The 20,108-nt window shown below is 43.4% G+C and overlaps 1 protein-coding gene across 6 annotated transcripts in view; it reads right to left on the bottom strand.

Moving 5' to 3' along the window:
* Positions 1-7,081: 7,081 nt before the first annotated feature.
* The window catches only part of SENP2 (SUMO specific peptidase 2), a 51,326-nt gene continuing 38,299 nt past the window's right edge, over positions 7,082-20,108 (bottom strand). For 5 of the 6 annotated variants that reach the window (XM_074404666.1, XM_039478838.2, XM_039478839.2 and 2 more), the window contains 4 exons: positions 18,204-18,283; positions 14,239-14,323; positions 12,175-12,270; positions 7,082-8,390 (listed from right to left, as the gene is read on the bottom strand). In XM_074404666.1, coding sequence (XP_074260767.1) covers positions 8,328-8,390; positions 12,175-12,270; positions 14,239-14,323; positions 18,204-18,283 — 324 coding nt within the window. In that variant the 3' untranslated portion in view covers positions 7,082-8,327. Of the gene's footprint in view, positions 8,391-12,174; positions 12,271-13,050; positions 13,119-14,238; positions 14,324-18,203; positions 18,284-20,108 lie in introns of all 6 variants that reach the window. The other variant, XR_012518852.1, reaches the window with a different exon arrangement.

Genomic DNA, 20,108 nt, shown 5'->3' with positions numbered 1-20,108 from the left:
AAGGTGCTGGCATGGTGGCTGACTTGCCCTGGTCCAAAGCACCCATCAATTTTCCTAGGGTTGTGAAAATGAAGAGGAGACCACATGAAGAGGCAGAAGACAGGAACGAGACCAGCTAGCTTTGTTCCTAAGCAAGGACGTTTCTCCCAACAGCCCATTTCCAGGAAATCCAAGTGCTGGATGATTCTGCAGCTGGGTTCAACTCTCTCGAGTTTTCTGAGGGCAGCACCAGCACAAGACCATCCTTTATAGGCCGGCGTCCTGTTCCACCTTACAGTGAGTAAGAAGTTTCATGCCTGTGAACTGGGCCCTGATGAACTGGTCACGTGTGAGCGCAGGTCATTACAATCCTTGTATTAGTTTCTCCAGCTGTACATCCCAGACTTCCTGTCTTGACAAGACAGTCTGACATCCCAGAAAGTCCTAACAGCACATGATTTTACACTAAAATAATAGTTGTTAAATGGAGATTTAGCTTAACCACAAAGGTTTTATTCATTAGCCAACATCACTCCAAAAGCCCCTTCCTACCACCTTAGATTGAACCCCTTGAAAAGTCTATGATGCACAGTGGTGTGTTCACCTAAGCCTGAACATGCCTTTTGTCCTGTTCGACCCCCACCCTCCAGCTCTGCCCCGTGCCATTCTTGGGTCCTTGAACATGGAGCTCTGGAAAGGAAGGACTAACACAGGCTGGCTGCAGATCAGAAGAGGATTCCAGCATAGAGGGAGAATTTAAAATAGGAAAAAGGCAGAACTGACAGTTTGGAGGAGTTTCAGCAAAGAACCAAAGGAAAGGATTAGCTGTAGACAGGAAGACACATCTTGACAGTGACAGGAGGCAAGGGAGAGAGGGAAGGCCGGGCTGCTAAGGACAGGCCGGAAGAGCAATAACCTTGCACCAATCGGGATCCAAATGGCTGAGTAGACAGAGAAGGGATAAGGACTTGAAGAGTATGAAGAGCAGTTGGCCTAGTCTTGTCCCTACATCCCTGGGGAAGGACGTGGGCCACAGAAGTATCTCCATGTTTTTATTATGATAGGAACCCATAACTGCAGCTGGTTAGAAACCAGCCTGAGTCAGATGTGCATCCAAATTTCTGTCTTGGGACCTACTGGAGATTGTTTGGCCTACTACCATGACGACTAGCAACACTGCTGGCAGATTCCCCGATGTTCACTGTCACTTGCCGCTGCTGCCCTTTATTCCTCCCTTCACTTCCCTTAAGGTACGATGAACAAAAATTGAAGATGCATCCCATAAAGGTTCATTTTCCTTTTTCTTGAGATAATCATGGTTGTTGTCATTGGTTCTATTTATGTGATGGATTATGTTTATTGATTTGCATATGTCGAACCAGCCTTGCAGCCCAGGGATGAAGGCAACTTGATGGTGGTGGATAAGCTTCTTGATGTGCTGTTGGATTCGGTTTGCCAGTATTTTATTGAGGATTTTTGCGTCAGTGTTCATCATGGATATTGGTGTGAAATTTTCTTTTTTAGTTGTGTCTCTGCCACGTTTTGGCATCAGGATGATGTTGGTCTCATAAATGAGTTAGGAAGGAGTCCCTCTTTTTGTGTTGTTTGGAATAGTTTCAGGAGGAATGGTACCAGCTCCTCTTTGTACCTCTGGTAGAATTCAACTGTGAACCTGTCTGGTCCTGGACTTTTTTGGGTTGGCAGGGTATTGATTGCTGCCTCAACTTCAGACCTTGTTACCGGTCTATTCAGGGATTTGACTTCTTCCTGGTTTAGACTTGGGAGGATGTAAGTGTCCAGGAATTTATTCATTTCTTGTAGATTTTCTGCTTTATTTGCATAGAGGTGTTTATAGTATTATCTGATGGTAATTTATATTTCTGTGGGATCAGTGGTGATATCCTCTTTATCATTTATTGCATCTATTTGATTCTTTCTTTCATTAATCTGGCTATTGATCTATTTTGTTGATCTTTACAAAACCAGCTCCTGGATTCATTGACTTTTTTGAAGTGTTTTTTGTGTCTCTATCTCCTTCAGTTCTGCTCTGATCTTACTTATTTCTTGTCTTCTGCTAGCTTTTGAGTTTGTTTGATCTTGGTCCTTTAGTTCTTTTAATCGTGATGTTAGGGTGTCAATTTTACATCTTTCCTTGTTTATCTTCTGGGCATTTCATGCTATAAATTTCCCTCTACACACTGCTTTAAATGTGTCCCAGATATTCTGGTATGTTGTATCTTTGTTCTCATTGGAAAAACCCTAACTGAGTATTCTTTTTTTTTTTTTTTTTGAGACGGAGTTTCGCTCTTGTTACCCAGGCTGGAGTGCAATGGCGCGATCTCGGCTCACCGCAACCTCCGCCTCCTGGGTTCAGGCAATTCTCCTGCCTCAGCCTCCTGAGTAGCTGGGATTATAGGCACGCGCCACCATGCCCAGCTAATTTTTTGTATTTTTAGTAGAGACGGGGTTTCACCATGTTGACCAGGTTGGTCTCGATCTCTCGACCTCGTGATCCACCCGCCTCAGCCTCCCAAAGTGCTGGGATTACAGGCTTGAGCCACCGCGCCCGGCCCAATTTTTTTGTATTTTTAGTAGAGACGGGGTTTCACCATGTTGACCAGGATGGTCTCAATCTCTCGACCTCGTGATCCACCCGCCTCGGCCTCCCAAAGTGCTGGAATTACAGGCTTGAGCCACCGCGCCCGGCTTAATGCTAACAAATTTCTTAGAATAACCTGAACATTGTGCAAGACTATTCAGTAATACTGGATTAAATATATTTGTGATAGCCATAGAGTGGTACACTCTGCAGCAATTCAAATGATATATTGACATGAAAATGTTCAAGGTAAGTGAAAAGGAGTTACATAATCATAATTCTGTATTTGTTAATAACAAGTTATATACACATACAAGCCTATACATGTATTCACATATCCATGAAGGGGGAAGGCCAGGATATATGCCCAATTTTTCTTTCTTTTGAGACAGAGTCTCAGGCTGGAGCACAGTGGTACACTGCTCACTGCAACCTCCGCTTCCGGCTGAAGCGATTCTCCTGCCTCAGCCTCCCCAGTAGCTGGGATTACAGGTGCCCACCAGCACACCCAGCTAATTTTTGTGATTTTAGTAGAGATGGGGTTTCACCATGTTGGTCATGCTGATCTGGAACTCCTGACCTCAAGTCATTGGCCTGACTCAGTTTCCTGATGTGCTGGGATTACAGGTGTGAGCCACCATGCCTGGCCCAGATGTTAGTTAAGAGGTATTATTAACTCCAGGTGGTGAATTTGCAGAAATATTACCTTTTATCAGCATTTTATTTTTAAACCATGAACACCTATTACTGATATAATTAAAGAAAAATATAAGGGGACAGGGTGGTACTATGGGATCAGACTTTATGATCCCATGAGGATGGGGTGTGTTGGGAGGCCACGGAAGGGGAGTGGTAAGGCTGCCCAGTGTGTTCTTATAGTACGTAATTCCAAGAACTGTCTATGTTGCTTCTCCTGGCACTTTCTAAGTGTATTCCATAAAATAGTTCCACAGGTGTCTCATAGAAAAGGGTTCAATGTCCAAGTTTTGGGAAATGCTAGCTCAAAACATAACTCATTCATACAAAACGTATAATGTTTGCTATGCATTCCCAGGAGGAAAGGACATGGTATGCATATTCACTGGGCCACAGACCCTTTGCTTTATATCCTTAAAAAAAGAAATAGAATTGGGGTCTTGCCATCTTGCCCAGACTAGTCTGGAACTCCTGGGCTCAAGCAATTCTCCTGCCTCAGTGGCCCCTCAAAGTGCTGGGATCACATATTCTTTTTTTTTTTTTTTTTTTTTTTTTTGAGACGGAGTTTCGCTCTTGTTACCCAGGCTGGAGTGCAATGGCGCGATCTCGGCTCACCGCAACCTCCGCCTCCTGGGTTCAGGCAATTCTCCTGCCTCAGCCTCCTGAGTAGCTGGGATTATAGGCACGCACCACCACGCCCAGCTAATTTTTTGTATTTTTAGTAGAGACGGGGTTTCACCATGTTGACCATGGTTGGTCTTGATCTCTCGACCTCGTGATCCACCCGCCTCGGCCTCCCAAAGTGCTGGGATTACAGGCTTGAGCCACCACGCCCGGCCTACATATTCTTTATACAAGTTACAAGACTTATACTTAACACATTTTAGGAAATGCCCATTTAAGGACCTAAAGATTAGGGATGTAAAGCCGGGTACGGTGGCTCACGCCTGTAATCTCAGCACTTTGAGGCTGAAGTGGGCAGATGACCTGAGGTTGGGAGTTCGAGACCAGCCTGACCAACACAGAGAAACACGGTCTCTACTAAAAATTCAAAATTAGCCAGGTGTGATGGCGCATGCCTGTAATCCCAGCTACTTGGGAGGCTGAGGCAGGAGAATCGCTTGAACCCAGGAGGTAGAGACTGCAGTGAGCCAAGATCCGGCCACTGCACTCCAGCCTGGGCAACAAGAGCAAAAATTTGGTCTCAAAAAAAATTAAGGGTTGTTTATACCACGTATTTCCATCAAGGGTCTGAAAGCTTCTAGCCCATTTTCCTAGATTTAGATGGAGTCATCTGAAAACAGCCTCACGTTTATAATATATTTTTTGTTTTTGCTTTTTGGTTTCAAGCTTTATGGTTTTAAACATAATTTGCATCTTGCAATCAGGTCACTTAGAGCAGTGTTTTCTTTCTCTGCATTATCTGTCCATTAGTGGGCAGAGAAATCAACTTGGTGGTCACAACCTGAATTTTTTTAAACACTGAAATAAAACTATCAGAATATAGTAAGGATAAGTATTACTTCACAAAAGTATATGTGACATTTTTGTGTCCATAATCACACTGTGTGTGTGTGTTCACAACATAAAATACATTTATTCCTGAGTTGCAATTAAAAAAAAGTGAAAGCCAGGCCGGGCGCGGTGGCTCAAGCCTGTAATCCCAGCACTTTGGGAGGCCGAGGCGGGTGGATCACGAGGTCGAGAGATCAAGACCATCCTGGTCAACATGGTGAAACCCCGTCTCTACTAAAAATACAAAAAACTAGCTGGGCGTGGTGGTGCGTGCCTGTAATCCCAGCTACTCAGGAGGCTGAGGCAGGAGAATTGCCTGAACCCAGGAGGCGGAGGTTGCGGTGAGCCGAGATCGCGCCATGGCACTCCAGCCTGGGTAACAAGAGCGAAACTCCGTCTCAAAAAAAAAAAAAAAGTGAAAGCCACTGAATTAAAGAGATGAATTTATTGGTAAATAGAGAAAAGCAACACCTATTCCAATATATCCAAACCCCTTCCTGTATATATTAGGTAAATTAAAAGAAAAAAATTGTCAAAGCAATAATATAGCCAGCTAGATCACCAATTTACAAATATGTACCATAAGTTTGTTTGATAATCAGGTACTTGGGAGTTTTTCTCAAAGAAATGGTTATAAAAGAGATTAGGTTCCAATTAGTTCACAAAAGCCAATTTAAACAATGTAGCTTAACTACAGTACTAAGGTTGTCACAAACTTAACTTTCTGTCTGTTGCTTATTTACTCACATCTGAGGTTCACTGTTTTTACTAGGATACATTATCCCCCACCCACACCCTGGTCCAGCAGCAGGCAGCTCCTCACAGTGCAGACAAGCATCCACTGTCAGACATGTTGTGCTGAGGATTTCAGAGGAGGAAAAACTCACAGGTTCTGAGGTAGAATATAGGGCTCCCAGGAACATCTTCCATATGCCCCAAATCTGTTTCCCTCCCACTCCAATCCAGCTCTGTTCAAGGTCAAGCTTGAGAAAGATACTTGCTGTCAACAGTTTATTTTAAAAATCTACATCAATTTTTAAGAGACTACTAAAAAATAGTAATGGCCGGGCTCAGTGGCTCATACCTGTAATCCCAGCACTTTGGGAGGCCGAGGCAGGTGGATCACCTGAGGTTGGGAGTTCAAGACTAGCCTGACCAACATGGTGAAACCCTGTCTCTACTAAAAATACAAAATTAACCGGGCATGGTGGTGGGCGCCTGTAATCCCAGCTACCCGGGATGCTGAGGCAGGAGAACTGCTGGAACCCAGGGGACAGAGGTTGCGGTTAGCCGAGATTGAGCCATTGCACTCCAGGCTGGAAAACAAGAGCAAAACTGTCTCAAACACAAACACACACACAGCACTGGCTTTAATGGTGATAATTTGCTATTAATAAATTCAGTAGCTGTTTTCTCACCTGAACACTTTAATAAACTTTTAGATCCAAATAAATTGTTTGGCTCTAAAAAGCTGTTATTCCTAACATGCTGCTGCTTTGTGACCACAGAGACACGTTAATGCCTCGAGAAGCATGGCCTGTGGTCTCCCACAGGAAATTCAGGAACTCAGGGTCAAGCAGAAGCCATGCTAGAGAGCTCAACACTCTGCCCTTCCCAATTTCATTATGTCCTGGAAGATTTGAGAGCCATCATCCGGAAGAGTGTACAGTAATGGAGAGCTCAGCGAGAAATGCTCTTAAGCAGCCCCTTGAATAACACCTTAAGCCCCAGCATCATTCATTTGGGCGGAATACAAACTGCCATTCCTAACAGGACTTGCCTAGCATGCACTCAATCTTAACTGAAGTACCAAACTCTCAAGGGACACACCCAGGGAAAGCCAGGAGTCTGGCATAATGCTGACCTCGCAAACCTCTGGCCTTTTTGGCTGTGCAGTTGCCTGGTGCCAATACTCGCTGGCAGTGCCAGGAGCCCAGAGACAGGAGCAGGGGCTGCAGGAAGGAGGGAGACGCAGCACAACCTACTCCTGTTTTAATTATCACCCAACCACATGGCCTCTGGCTGACCATCAAGTAGGCCCAGCATTTTCAACCCACATCACAGGTCCCATGTCCTAAGCCAGGAGTTTTACAAGTCTCAGAGAAAACCAGCTGCAATAGCTACAGCCAATATCCCGCTGGGACCAGCAATCTGGGCGCCCCACATGGCAGGCATGCAGATCCATAGGGAATGCATGCCCGGTTTTTCCAGTTTTACCTCTTGCTGTTATGAACCGGAACAAGTTTGGGAAGCTTAAGTAGGGAGAGGGTTAGAAATCATTTCAGCGTATACTTTCTGGGTTCTGCCAGACAACCTTTTATTACATCAGAAAAGCAACACTAGGCACTAGATCTTGCAAAATATGTTCTGACCAACTCTAAACTTTCTGAAATTATAACCACATCAGTAAGGTTTTTAATGAACAAAAAAGTTAAATACAAACTTTCATATGCAAAATAGATTATAACTGGCAACCTCAGAGCCAAGTACATTTTCTTCTACAACTTTAAGTGGGGATGGAGTGGGGAGATGTTAGTCTTATTGAGTAGAAAACTTAATTTAGGCTCAATATATAGAAAACAAAAACTCTGAGGAAAAATAGCTTTAAATTGAATAGTATCTTTTGAAATAAACAGCTCAGGCCAGCCCCTACAATTCTGAGGTTTATACTCAACCAGATCTGGGATGAAAATGAAGATTTAGGGTTTACAGTTACTTCAAATCCATGAATCCAGTTTCAAGACTAAGCCAAGTCACCTCATTTCCAGAAAGGGAAGTCACTGTAAGATGACCACAACACTCTTCTGAAGATGCTTGGGTAGTCAAGAGTTCCTTGGGCACAGTTCCACGGTTCCATGGCACTGTGCCAATGCTGTAGTGTCAGACTTCCTCTGAAAGGCAATGGGAGCCCTGTCCCACAGCATTTTTGCTTCTCCCAGCATTTTTGAGCCTCAAAAAAACAAAAACAAAAACAAATCCCAAACCCCCCAGCTTCATGTTGGCAGTTAGTGCTCCAGCTCCACTTCCTCCCGCCCCCAGTGAGAGTTCCCTCCTGGTCTTCAGCAGGGAGTGGCAGCTTGAGTAACATTCCTTTCAGAAATAAATAGTTCAAACAAGTAATTTAGAGCTAACTATAAAAGAGCAGCAGTAAATGGCCACTGCCCATTATGTTTGCAAACGAATGAGTGAATGAATACGCTGAACAAACACACAGAAAAAAACAATTCACAGAATAAATCCTGCATTTCCCACATTCATAGGGAAAAGAATTTCTTAAAAAATATTAGCGTTTGTTCTTGTGTGGGTTGAACAGTCCAAAGCTCTGAGCAGGCACAGCCTTACAAACAGGATTGCAAGCAGCCCTCTGCACCCCAACTCAGGACTAGGGTGCAGTGAGAGGCCTTCATGCACTTTTGACAGCTCAGTACCTGTGAGAGAACAGAAGTGATGCAGGGACTTTTTAACCCACAATGCATGAGGTATATGGAAATGTCTGTGAAAGAACCACCAGCAGCTAGAGGGACCAGGCAAAGTTTTCTCACAGTAACTGCTGATGAAGGATTTCCCACACCATCTTCTTCCGGAAGAGAGGCATCTGGTGCTGCAAAGATTCCCATAAACAAAACACACATTACATGTGAATGTACACGTCATCATCACCATAAAGTAGGATATCCATGTCCTTTTTCTAAGCATTGACATTTTTACATCATGGAACATACTTATTAAACCATTAAAAAGGAAGTTTAGGCCAGGTGTGGTGGCTCACGCCTGTAATCCCAGCACTTTGGGAGGCCAAGGTGGCCGAGTCACAAGGTCAGGAGTTTGAGATCAGCCTGGCCAACATGGTGAAACCCTGTCTCTCAAAGTACAAAAAATTAGCTGGGCGTGGTGGCGAGTGTCTGTAATCTCAGCTACTCAGGAGGCTGAGGCAGGGGAATCACTTGAACCTTGGAGGTGGAGGTTGCAGTGAGCTGAGATGGCACCACTGCACTCCAGCATGGGTGGCAGTGCAAGACTCCATATCAAAAAAAAAAAAAAATTATGGTACATGTAATTATAAACCTTTTTTTTTGAGACAGAGTCTCACTCTGTCACCCAGCTACAGTACAATGGTGCAAACTGCTCACTGCAACCTCTGCCTCCTGGATTCAAGCAGTTCTTGTGCCTCAGCCTCCTGAACAGCTGGGACTATAGGCATGTGCCACCACATCCGGCTAATTTTTTATTTATATATAGATATAGATACATCTATATAAATCTATATATAGATCTATATATATATTTTTTTCGAGACGGAGTTTTGCTCTTGTTATCCAGGCTGGAGTGTAATGGTGCGATCTCGGCTCACCGCAACCTCTGCCTTCTGGGTTCAAGCAATTCTCCTGCCTCAGCCTCCTAAGTAGCTGGGATTACAGGCACGTGCCACCATGCCCAGCTAATTTTTTGTATTTTTAGTAGAGATGGGGTTTCACCATGTTGACCAGGATGGTCTCAATCTCTTGACCTCGTGATCCACCTGCCTCAGCCTCCCAAAGTGCTGGAATTAACAGGCTTGAGCCTCTGCGCCCGGCCTTATTTTTTTCTTTTTATTTTTTTTGAGACAAGAGTCTCACTCTGTTGCCAGGCGCTAGGCTGGATGCAGTGGCACAATCTCAGCTCACTGCAACCTCCACCACCTGGGTTCAAGCAATTCTCCTGCCTCAGCCTCCCAAGTAGCTGGGACTATAGGCGCACGCCACAACGCCCAGCTAATTTTTGTATTTTTAGTAGAGACAGGGTTTCACCATGTTGGCCAGGATGGTCTCAATCTCTTGACCTCATAATCAGCCCGCCTCAGCCTCCCAAAGTGCTGGGATTACAGGCTTGAGCCACTGCGTCTGGCCAATTTTTTATATTTTTAAGACAGACAGGGATTCAGCAAGTTGGCCGGGCTGGTCTTGACCTCCTGACCACAGGTGATCCGACCCCCTCAGCCTCCCAAAGTGCTGGGATTACAGGAATGAACCATTGCGCACAGCCTACCATAACCATTTTTATATGTTACAGAAAACCAAAGTAGGATGGAGAATTCTGTACAGTATAGTACAACTTCATAATACTGGAAATTTCCAAGTGGTGGCACAACAGACAACTTTTCTACTTACGTGTAGTTTCAAAACATTCTACAATGAACATACTGTTTTTTATGAGAAAAACATTTATTTATTTAAATGAAGAAAAAAATCTACCAGAGCAGTTTCTTTCTGTTCTACCAGGTGTTGTACACTGCCAATTCTATTCAAATAGCAACTTCTCCCTTTAAAATCTCATGTTATTAGGTTCAGAGACCAACCAACTGCTCCCTATTTGGCAACAATAACAAATGAGATTTTTTTTTTTTTTTTTTTTTTTTTTTGAGACAGAGCTTTCTTCTTGTTGCCCAGGCTGGAGTGCAGTGGCATTAGCTCAGCTCACTGTAACCTCTGCCTCCTGGGTTCAAGCAATTCTCCTGCCTAAGCCTCCCGAGTAGCTGGGATTACAGGTATGTGCCACCACACCCGGCTAACTTTGCATATTTTTAGTAGAGATGGTGTTTCTCCATGTTGATCAGGCTGGTTTCGAACTCTCGACCTCTAGTAATGGCAATGGCGTGAGCCATTGCGCCCAGCCAAAAAATGAGATGTTTTGCTTAATAAATTATTCTGCTTTAACTGGCAATCACTACATGGGCAATCTGCAAAGCAGCAACACAAAAAGCAACTCCAAAATTATCTGTAGTACCACTACTCCTTCTAGTTAAATCAGAAGTTCACATTCTTGGCTGGGCATGGTGGCTCATACCTGTAATCCCAGCACTTTGGGAAGCCGAAGCAGGCAAATCACCTGAGGTTGGGAGTTCAAGACCACCTGACTAACATGGAGAAACCCCATTGCTACTAAAAATAAAAAATTAGGCAGGCGTGGTGGCACATGCCTGTAATCCTGGCTACTTGGGAGGCTGAGGCAGGAGAATCGCTTGAACCTGGGAGGCAGAGGTTGCAGTGAGCTGAGATTATGCCATTGCACTCGAGCCTGGGCAACAAGAGGGAAACTCCATCTCAAAAAAAAAAAAAAAGTTTACATTGTTGAGGTACTCCTGATGTACTATTACATATATACATAGTTGGATGGCCCTTACTATACACTAGTGATGTCGCCAGGTGCAATGGCTCATGCTGGTAATCTCAACACTTTGGGAGGCCAAGGCAGGTGGATCACCTGAGGTCAGGAATTCAAGACCAGCCTGAGCAACATGGTGAAACCCATCTCTACTAAAAATACAAAAATTAGCTGGGCATGGTGGTGCACACCCGTAGTCCCAGCTACTAGGAAGGCTGAGGCAGGAGAATCGTTTGAACCTGAGAGGTAGAGGTTACAGTGAGCCGAGATCATGCCACTGCACTCTAGCCTGGGCAACACAGCAAGACTCCATCTCAATAATAATAATAATAATAATAATAATAAACTAGTGATGTCCTACCTGGGGTGGAGGCTGAAAAGTCTTAACACATGATTCTTAAATTTTTTTTTTTTTTTTTTTTTTTGAGACGGAGTTTCGCTCTTGTTACCCAGGCTGGAGTGCAATGGCGCGACCTCGGCTCACTGCAGCCTCCGCCTCCTGGGTTCAGGCAATTCTCCTGCCTCAGCCTCCTGAGTAGCTGGGATTACAGGCACGCGCCGCCATGCCCAGCTAATTTTTAGTATTTTTAGTAGAGATGGGGTTTCACCATGTTGACCAGGATGGTCTCGATCTCTTGACCTCGTGATCCAACCGCCTCGGCCACCCAAAGTGCTGGGATTAAAGGCTTGAGCCACCGCGCCCGGCCTTAAATTATCTTAAATAGTTCAAAACATCTAGTAAAAACTGCACATTTACTCTTTTTTTTTTTTTTTTTTTTTTGAGACGGAGTTTTGCTCTTGTTTCCCAGGCTGGAGTGCAATGGCACGATCTCAGCTCACCGCAACCTCTGCCTCCTGGGTTCAGGCAATTCTCCTGCCTCAGCCAAGATCCCGCCATTGCACTCCAGCCTGGGTAACAAGAGCGAAACTCCGTCTCAAAAAAAAGTGATTCTCCTGCCTCAGCCTCCTGAGTAGCTGGGACTATATAGGTGTGCACCACCACGCTTCGCTAATTTTTGTATTTTTAGGAGAGATAGGGTTTCACCATGTTGCCCAGGCTGGTCTTGAACTCCTGACCTCAGGTGATCTGCCCGCCTCAGCCTCCCAAAGTGCTTGGAACACAGGTGTGAGCCACCGCACCCAGCCAGCTACTACTACTAAGAGCTGAACGTGTGCCAGCTGCTGGCCAAGTACTTTATCTTGCTTAGTAACAAGTAAATAGTTAAGACGGAGTCTTCACTCACCTGAGTAAATGTGATAGGTTTGTCCCTAGAAATATAATCTGCATATTTACAAGTAAACATTCCACAATCACTCCCATTCAACTGTTGAGGAATCTCCTAAAATTACAAAGAAAAAACAAAGGAGGAAAGGGCAAAACATCATTAAAACAAACTCCTTGAACATTTTCTAAATGTTGCTGTGGATAAACAATATTATAAAGGTAAATATTAAATCAAGTATTATCTAAACACAGTCATATACAAAAACACAATTATTCTTACTCTATGTGGTATAAAAACCTTAACTATGAGATGGCATGCATGACCTCATAGGAAATGTTTTTCCAGAAGAGAAAAAAACAGAGTTCCATTCTCAGCTCCCACTCAAAGAAACCAAATTGAAAGGAGGTTTGCTACCATGGATTCTAGTCAGAATTATTTCAGAAGCATTTATCAATTTTTAAAAAGGGCCAAGTATGGTCAATCGGAAATATACCTTCTCTTCTCTAGCTAAAAAAATGAGACTATTGCTTTGGACCCCTACAAGCTTCCAGGTGGACAGAGAGAAGTTCCTGGATAGGCTTTAACCAATCAGGGTCCTGCCTTCATGATCAGTTCTATCCAAAGGCAAAAACAAGACTTGCTACAAGCAGCACTAAGAGCATAATAAGCCAAAGGTGGTGGATTCTAAACCACTAAGCTCACACCTGCTCCAGGCTTGTGTTGCCCTAATCCTGGCAGTCCCTAGCACCCACTGGCTGTCAGCCACAAGCAGCACAAGTTAGTAAGCGTATGAGAGAGGCGACTTCCACTGCTGGAAAACACACTAGATGGTAACAGCTCAATGTTTATTCAGAGAAATGAAGTTGATCATGATTTTAAAAGTTTAACACATACCACCCATACATATGCAGATACCTCACACTTTTCTCTCGAGCCCAGCATCTCTCACAGAATGGACAAAACTACAACATACAAAGAAAGAGAATTTGTTTTCTTTATTCCATTTCCCATATCAGAACATAGTATTCATCCTAACAGACTCTTCTTATATCTGTGCTCTCCTTAGGAAATTTCAAAGCTTATCCTTCAAACTTTTTTTCTTTTTTGAGACAGCCTCGCTCTGTCACCCAGGCTGTAGTGCAATGGCATCTCTGCTCACTGTAACCTCTGCCTCCCAAGTTTAAGTGATTCTCCTGCTTCAGCCTCCCAAGTAGCTGGGACTACAGGCGCCTGCCACCACACTGGTCCTGGCTGAGAGTTTTCCGTTTAGAAATTAATTAAAATATGTCCAGGCAAGGTGGCTCACGCCACCTTGTAATCCCAGCACTTTTGAGAGGCTGAGGCAGGTGGATCATGAGGTCAGGAGTTGGAGACCAGCCTGATCAACATGGTGAAACCACCTCTCTACTAAAAATACAAAAATTAGCCAGGCACGGTGGCTCTTGCCTGTAATCCCAGCTACTTGGGAGGCTGAGGCAGAATTGCTTGAACTGTGGAGGCGGAGGTTGCAGTGAGCCGAGATTGTGCCACTGCACTCCAGCATGGGCAACAGAACAAGACTCCATCTCAAAAAAAAAACAAACAAAAAACCTTTTTTGACATTAGATCCTAAGACCTAAATAAACAAATTCCCAGATAAATTTTGGAAAAAAGCTTCAAACTTTCATTAGCACCAACTGGGAAATTAGCGAACTTGAATTTATTTTTTTCCCCAATTCTGTGAGAGAGATGCAAGCTTATGGTTAACATTTACATTTGCAGCAAGAAGACGAAAGCTAAGCAACCATTTTTAGTTAAATTAATTGCTAAAGATTTAGAAGCAGATCATTCTTAAGATGTATACTTTGGCCAGGCATGGTGGCTGACACCTGTAATCCCATCACTTTGTTTTGGGAGGCCAGGAGTTTGAGACCAGCCTGGACAACAAAGCAAGATCCCATCTCTACAAAAAAGAAAGAAAGAAAAGATGTGTACTTTAAAAGAATGCAGGGAGGGAGGGAGGGCAGGAAGGGAGCCAAAATTGAATAATATACTATTAGTAAACGCAACAAAGTATGTCAAATATAGAAGACTGTCACTCACATGTGGTTTCATGCTGTAATGGGTCCACTCTAAAAGATTCAGATCAATATTTCTTTTGGTCTTACTTTCATCCTGTAAATACTGACTAAAAAGCAAAAGAAAGATGGAATACATCAGTGAATCCCTACAGAAATGAACCATTATGGTTACAAAGGGCTTTGTGATGTTAAACAGATGTGTCATTCTCAAATCCGTATTCACTAGCCTTTTAAAAACATGACTCTTCTTGGAATTTTTAATTTAATTTGGGGAGGTCTGCTTACAAAAATTGTACATGCTTGTTTTTAAAAGTTGAAATACGTATCAGGCTGATAATCATTAGATGCCCCACACCCAAAATTAAGCTTAAAAAATAACACAAAAAGCCAGAGACTCCTGTAATAATCACTACAAAAGTAATTACTATTAAAAGTTTGTTATGTATTCTTCTAGTTCCCTACCCTACCCTCACACATACAATTTTAAAACATTTTCAACATGCTGTTTCTCACTTAAGAAAGATAGATACATACAACAAGAAACATAGCTATAAAACAAGAAAACTGGCCTGGACTCAATAAATAAAGCTATTGCCATGAGAAAGAGAAAAAGGGAAGAAGACTTTTCTAAATTAAAGGAGACTGAAGAGACACTAAGAACACACATGGGGGCTGGGTGCGGTGGCTCAAGCCTGTAATCCCAGCACTTTGGGAGGCCGAGGCGGGTGGATCACGAGGTCAAGAGATCGAGACCATCCTGGTCAACATGGTGAAACCCCGTCTCTACTAAAAATACAAAAAACTAGCTGGGCGTGGTGGCGCGTGCCTGTAATCCCAGCTACTTAGGAGGCTGAGGCAGGAGAATTGCCTGAGCCCAGGAGGCGGAGGTTGCGGTGAGCCGAGATCGTGCCATTGCACTCCAGCCTGGGTAACAAGAGCGAAACTCCGTCTCAAAAAAAAAAAAGAACACACATGGGCTGGCGCGGTGGCTCATGCCTGTAATCCCAACACTTTGGGAGGCTGAGGCGGGTGGATCACATGAGGTTAGGAGTTCAAGACCAGCCTGGTCAACATGGCAAAATCCGTCTCTACTAAAAATACAATTAGCTGAGCGTGGTGGTGCGCATCTTTAATCTCAGCTACTTGGGAGGCACAATAATCACTTGAACCCAGGAGGTGGAGGTGGAGGTGGTGGTGAGCCGAGATTGTGCCACTGGACTCCAGGCTGGGCAGCAGAGACAGACTCTGTCTCAAAAAAAAAAAAAAAAGAACATGCATGAATCCTGACGGGCTCCTGGACTGGGAGTGGGTGGGCTATATAAAATAACTGAAGAAATTAGAATACGGACAATATATGACGTATTATTGAGTGTTAATTTTTTTTTTTTTTTTTTGAGACGGAGTTTTGCTTCGTTACCCAGGCTGGAGTGCAATGGCGCAATCTCGGCTCACCGCAACCTCCGCCTCCTGGGTTCAAGCAATTCTCCTGCCTCAGCCTCCTGAGTAGCTGGAATTACAGGCATGCACCACCATGCCCAGCTGATTTTTTAGTATTTTTAGTAGAGACGGGGTTTCACCATGTTGACCAAGATGGTCTCGATCTCTTGACCTCATGATTCACCCGCCTTGGCCTCCCAAAGTCCTGGGATTACAGGCTTGAGCCACTGTGCCCAGCCGTGTTAATATTCTTAAGTGTTATAATGACACTGTGGTTATGTAGAAAAATTTCCATATTCTTAGAGTAATACAAAGTATTTAGAGTGATTAATTAAATTCACATCTCCAGAAAGTTGTCATGGTTAATAACCTAAGTGTCTTGGTTTTTTTATCCTTAACCTGCATGTAAGATAAGCCAGCATTAGAACATGGCACAGATTCTCAATGGTGCAATATTGCTCCCAAGGTGGTAAAAACTGGTTCTTGCGAGGCAAAAATCTTTTTTTTTTTTTTTTTTTTTTTGAGACGGAGTTTTGCTCTTGTTACCCAGGCTGGAGTGCAATGGCGCGATCTCGGCTCACGGCAACCTCCGCCTCCTGGGTTCAAGCAATTCTCCTGCCTCAGCCTCCTGAGTAGCTGGGATTACAGGCACGTGCCACCATGCCCAGCTAATTTTTTTATCTTTCGTAGAGACGGGGTTTCACCAGGTTGACCAGGATGGTCTCGATCTCTTGACCTCGTGATCCACCCGCCTCGGCCTCCCAAAGTGCTGGGATTACAGGCTTGAGCCACCGCGCCCGGCCTGGGAGGCAAAAATCTTAAGAGTGATTTAAAGCTCTCTAAAGCTCAACTCAACAAGGAAGTCTTATTCCCTGGTATTATTTTCTCTTGTTATAGAGAAATTAATTGAATTTTTCACTCTGGGGCAACGTTGAAAATGAAAAGGAAAAACGTTGAGAAAAACTGGACTAGGACCATCAAAAAAGGGAGCAGGGCCTCAGATACCATCAGAATTTAAGGAAAACGTCTGAATGTGCTGGGGGCAGTGGCCCACGCCTGTAATCCCAGCACTTTGGGAGACTAAGGCAGGCAGATCACTTGAGGTCAGGAGTTTGATGCCAGCCTGGCCAACATGGTGAAACCCTGTCTCTTCTAAAAATATAAAAATTATCCAGGTGTGGTGGCGTGTGCCTGTAATCCCAGCTTCTCGAGAGGCTGAGGCACAAGCATCACTTGAACCTGGGAGGCAGAGGTTGCAGTGAGCCGAGATTGCGCCACTGCACTGGGCGACACAGACACCAACTTAAAAAATAAAAAAAGTATGAATTTTCAAATCCTGTTATAAGCAGTACATCAAACTGTACTGTATGATCCCAGTAAGAACATTTCTATACATGGGATAATATATGTATGTGTGTGAACACAAATGTATGTGTGTACAATTTATACATATCATACAAAGAAAAGACTAAAAGAATAATCATTTTATAAACAATTTGGTGTATCTTATGATTTTTAGAAATTTCTTCTCTATGCTTTTTATTCAAGATAAACAACCATAAATAAAAATAATCTTTTATACTAAAACAATATTGAATTACTGTTAATAACTTTTCTTCACAAGATTCATCTGTCCTTACTGAAGTTAAAAGAAGGAACTTCATTGCTTCTAGTGAGCAGAAAAGGAAAAATGGACCCATCTTACTGATGCATTTTCTCACTTCATGTAACTAATTTACATAGCTAAGAAGTAGCTATACTTTAAAGACAGGTTTCTATTATAGCAATTACTATTTAAAACAATCACCTACAAACCACACACTTCAAACACTGCCTCTGAGTTCTGAGATAAACCCAACTCTCATGGAAAGCATAAAGAAATCAGTGGGCTTAAGAATTTAGAGGACTAGGCCGGGTGCAGTGGCTCAAGCCTGTAATCCCAGCACTTTGGGAGGCCGAGGCGGGTGGATCACGAGGTCGAGAGATCGAGACCATCCTGGTCAACATGGTGAAACCCCGTCTCTACTAAAAATACAAAAAATTAGCTGGGCATGGTGGCACATGCCTGTAATCCCAGCTACTCAGGAGGCTGAGGCAGGAGAATTGCCTGAACCCAGGAGGCGGAGGTAGCGGTGAGCCAAGGTCGCGCCATTGCACTCCAGCCTGGGTAACAAGAGCGAAACTCCGTCTCAAAAAAAAAAAAAAAAAAGAATTTAGAGGACTAATACTCCCCTACTAACAGTTCCTTAGAACATTCAGAATAATGTATCAATACCAAAGAAATCTAATTCAAATCACAGAATTCTAGTAAGGTCTCATTTTACATCATAACACATGACAAACGTGTTTTCAGTGATGGTACTAAACACGTTTTCTCAGTTGAAATCAGCTATTATTTTTAGACAAAAAAATAAAATGCATGCTAAGCCCTGAAATAGCCTTAACTATACATTAGACCACCATCCATACAGCTTCCTAGGATGAGATGGAAGAGAGATCACCTCAACAGGGGGTAGTGAGGCAACAGTGAAGGTTTCAACATTTACTTACAGGAGAATCTCACAGATCCTGTGGCCCTTTTGTCCCATAGAATCCAGATATTTAAGACACTTTTTTCTTAGGTCTATCACCTATAATGGAAAAAGACAACATCCAGAAATATCTTAAACTTAAGAGGAGTGAGAATTTTACTTCCAAAAATAAAAGCATCTTTTAGAATATCAATACATGTACCAATATAAATGGAGTTCAAAGTTACACTTAAAAAGTAACCTAGAACTCCATTTATATTGGTACATGTATTACACTTTTTAAAGATTTAGCTCACATATCTTCAGTAAAATGTATATTTTTTAGTTGGAAACATTAGTGGTCCTCTCAGTGATGAGACTTTCTGTTGTTTCTTTATATCTGTATCTTTCTTTCTTTCCTTCTCTTTCTTTCTTGTTCTCTTTTTTCTTTTTAAGACAAGATCTCTGTCACCCAGGCTGGAGTACAGTGGTGTGGTCACAGCTCACTGCAGCCTCGACCTCCCGGGCTCAAGGGATCTTCCATTTCAGCCTCCCAAGTAGCTGGGACACAGGTATGCACCACAATGCCCAGCAAATTATTTAATTTTTGTATAGACAGGGTCTTGCCATGCTGCCCAGGCTGGTCTCAAACTCTTAGGCTCAAGCAACCCTTCCTGCCTCGACCTCCCAAAGTCTGGAATTAAAGCCATGAACCACCACACCTGGCTTTATATCTGCATTTTTTTTTTAACAATAAACCTGTACTATCTTATAAACAAAACTAAATAAATATAATAACCCTTATGTGTACTAAGACTCTTTCCTGTTAAAAATGAAAGGGCATGGTAGCTCAAGCCTGTAATCCCAGGACTTTGGGAGGCCTAGGCAGGTGGATCACGAGGTCGAGAGATCTAGACCATCCTGGTCAACATGGTGAAACCCCGTCTCTACTAAAAATACAAAAAATTAGCTGGGCATGGTGGCACGTGCCTGTAATCCCAGCTACTCAGGAGGCTGAGGCAGGAGAATTGCTTGAACCCAGGAGGCGGAGGTTGCAGTGAGCTGAGATCGCGCCACTGCACTCCAGCCTGGGTAACAAGAGCGAAACTCTGTCTCAAAAAAAAAAAAAAAAAAAAAAATGAAAGGTCCTCAAGTACAAGGACTTTGTCTTCTGGCCTTCTAAGTTATTCAAATCAAGAACTAAAAAGGAGGCCAGGTACAGTAGCTCACCCATCATTCTGAGGCTGAGGTGGGAGGACTGCTTAAAGACTAGAGACTCTGTCTCCACAAAAAAATAAAAAATAATTTAAAAAAATTAACCAGGTATACTTGTCCCAGGTACCTGGGAGGCCAAAGAAAGAAGATCACTTGTTCCCAGGAGGCTGAGGTTACAGTGAGCTATGGTTCTGCCACTGTACTCCAGCTTGGGTGGCAGAATGAGACCCTGTCTCTAAAAATTAAAAAAAATAAAATAAAGGCTATGCATGGTGGCTCACGCCTGTAATTCCAGCAATTTGCAAAGCTGAAGCAAGAGAACCACTTGAGGCCAGGAGTTGGATACCAACCAGGGCAATATACAAGACTCCATCTTGCCAAATAAATAAATAAATAAAAGTAGCCAAGCATGGTGGACCATGCCTATAGTCCTAGTTACTCAGGAGGCTAAGGCAGGAGCATCACTTGAGTCCAGGAGTTCCAGGCTACAGTGAGCTATGATCACACCAATTCACTTCAACCTGGGCAACAGAGCAAGGCCTGGTCTCTCATTTTTAAAAATAGTAAAAAAAAAATTTTTAGGCCGGGCGCGGTGGCTCAAGCCTGTAATCCCAGCACTTTGGGAGGCCGAGGCGGGTGGATCACGAGGTCAAGAGATCGAGACCATCCTGGTCAACATGGTGAAACCCCGTCTCTACTAAAAATACTAAAAATTAGCTGGGCATGGCAG

Source organism: Saimiri boliviensis, chromosome 8, assembly GCF_048565385.1.
Source record: "Saimiri boliviensis isolate mSaiBol1 chromosome 8, mSaiBol1.pri, whole genome shotgun sequence".
Lineage (NCBI taxonomy): Eukaryota > Metazoa > Chordata > Mammalia > Primates > Cebidae > Saimiri > Saimiri boliviensis.
The sequence above is the reverse complement of the archived record's forward strand: the minus strand, read 5'-3'. Positions and strand labels throughout refer to the sequence as shown.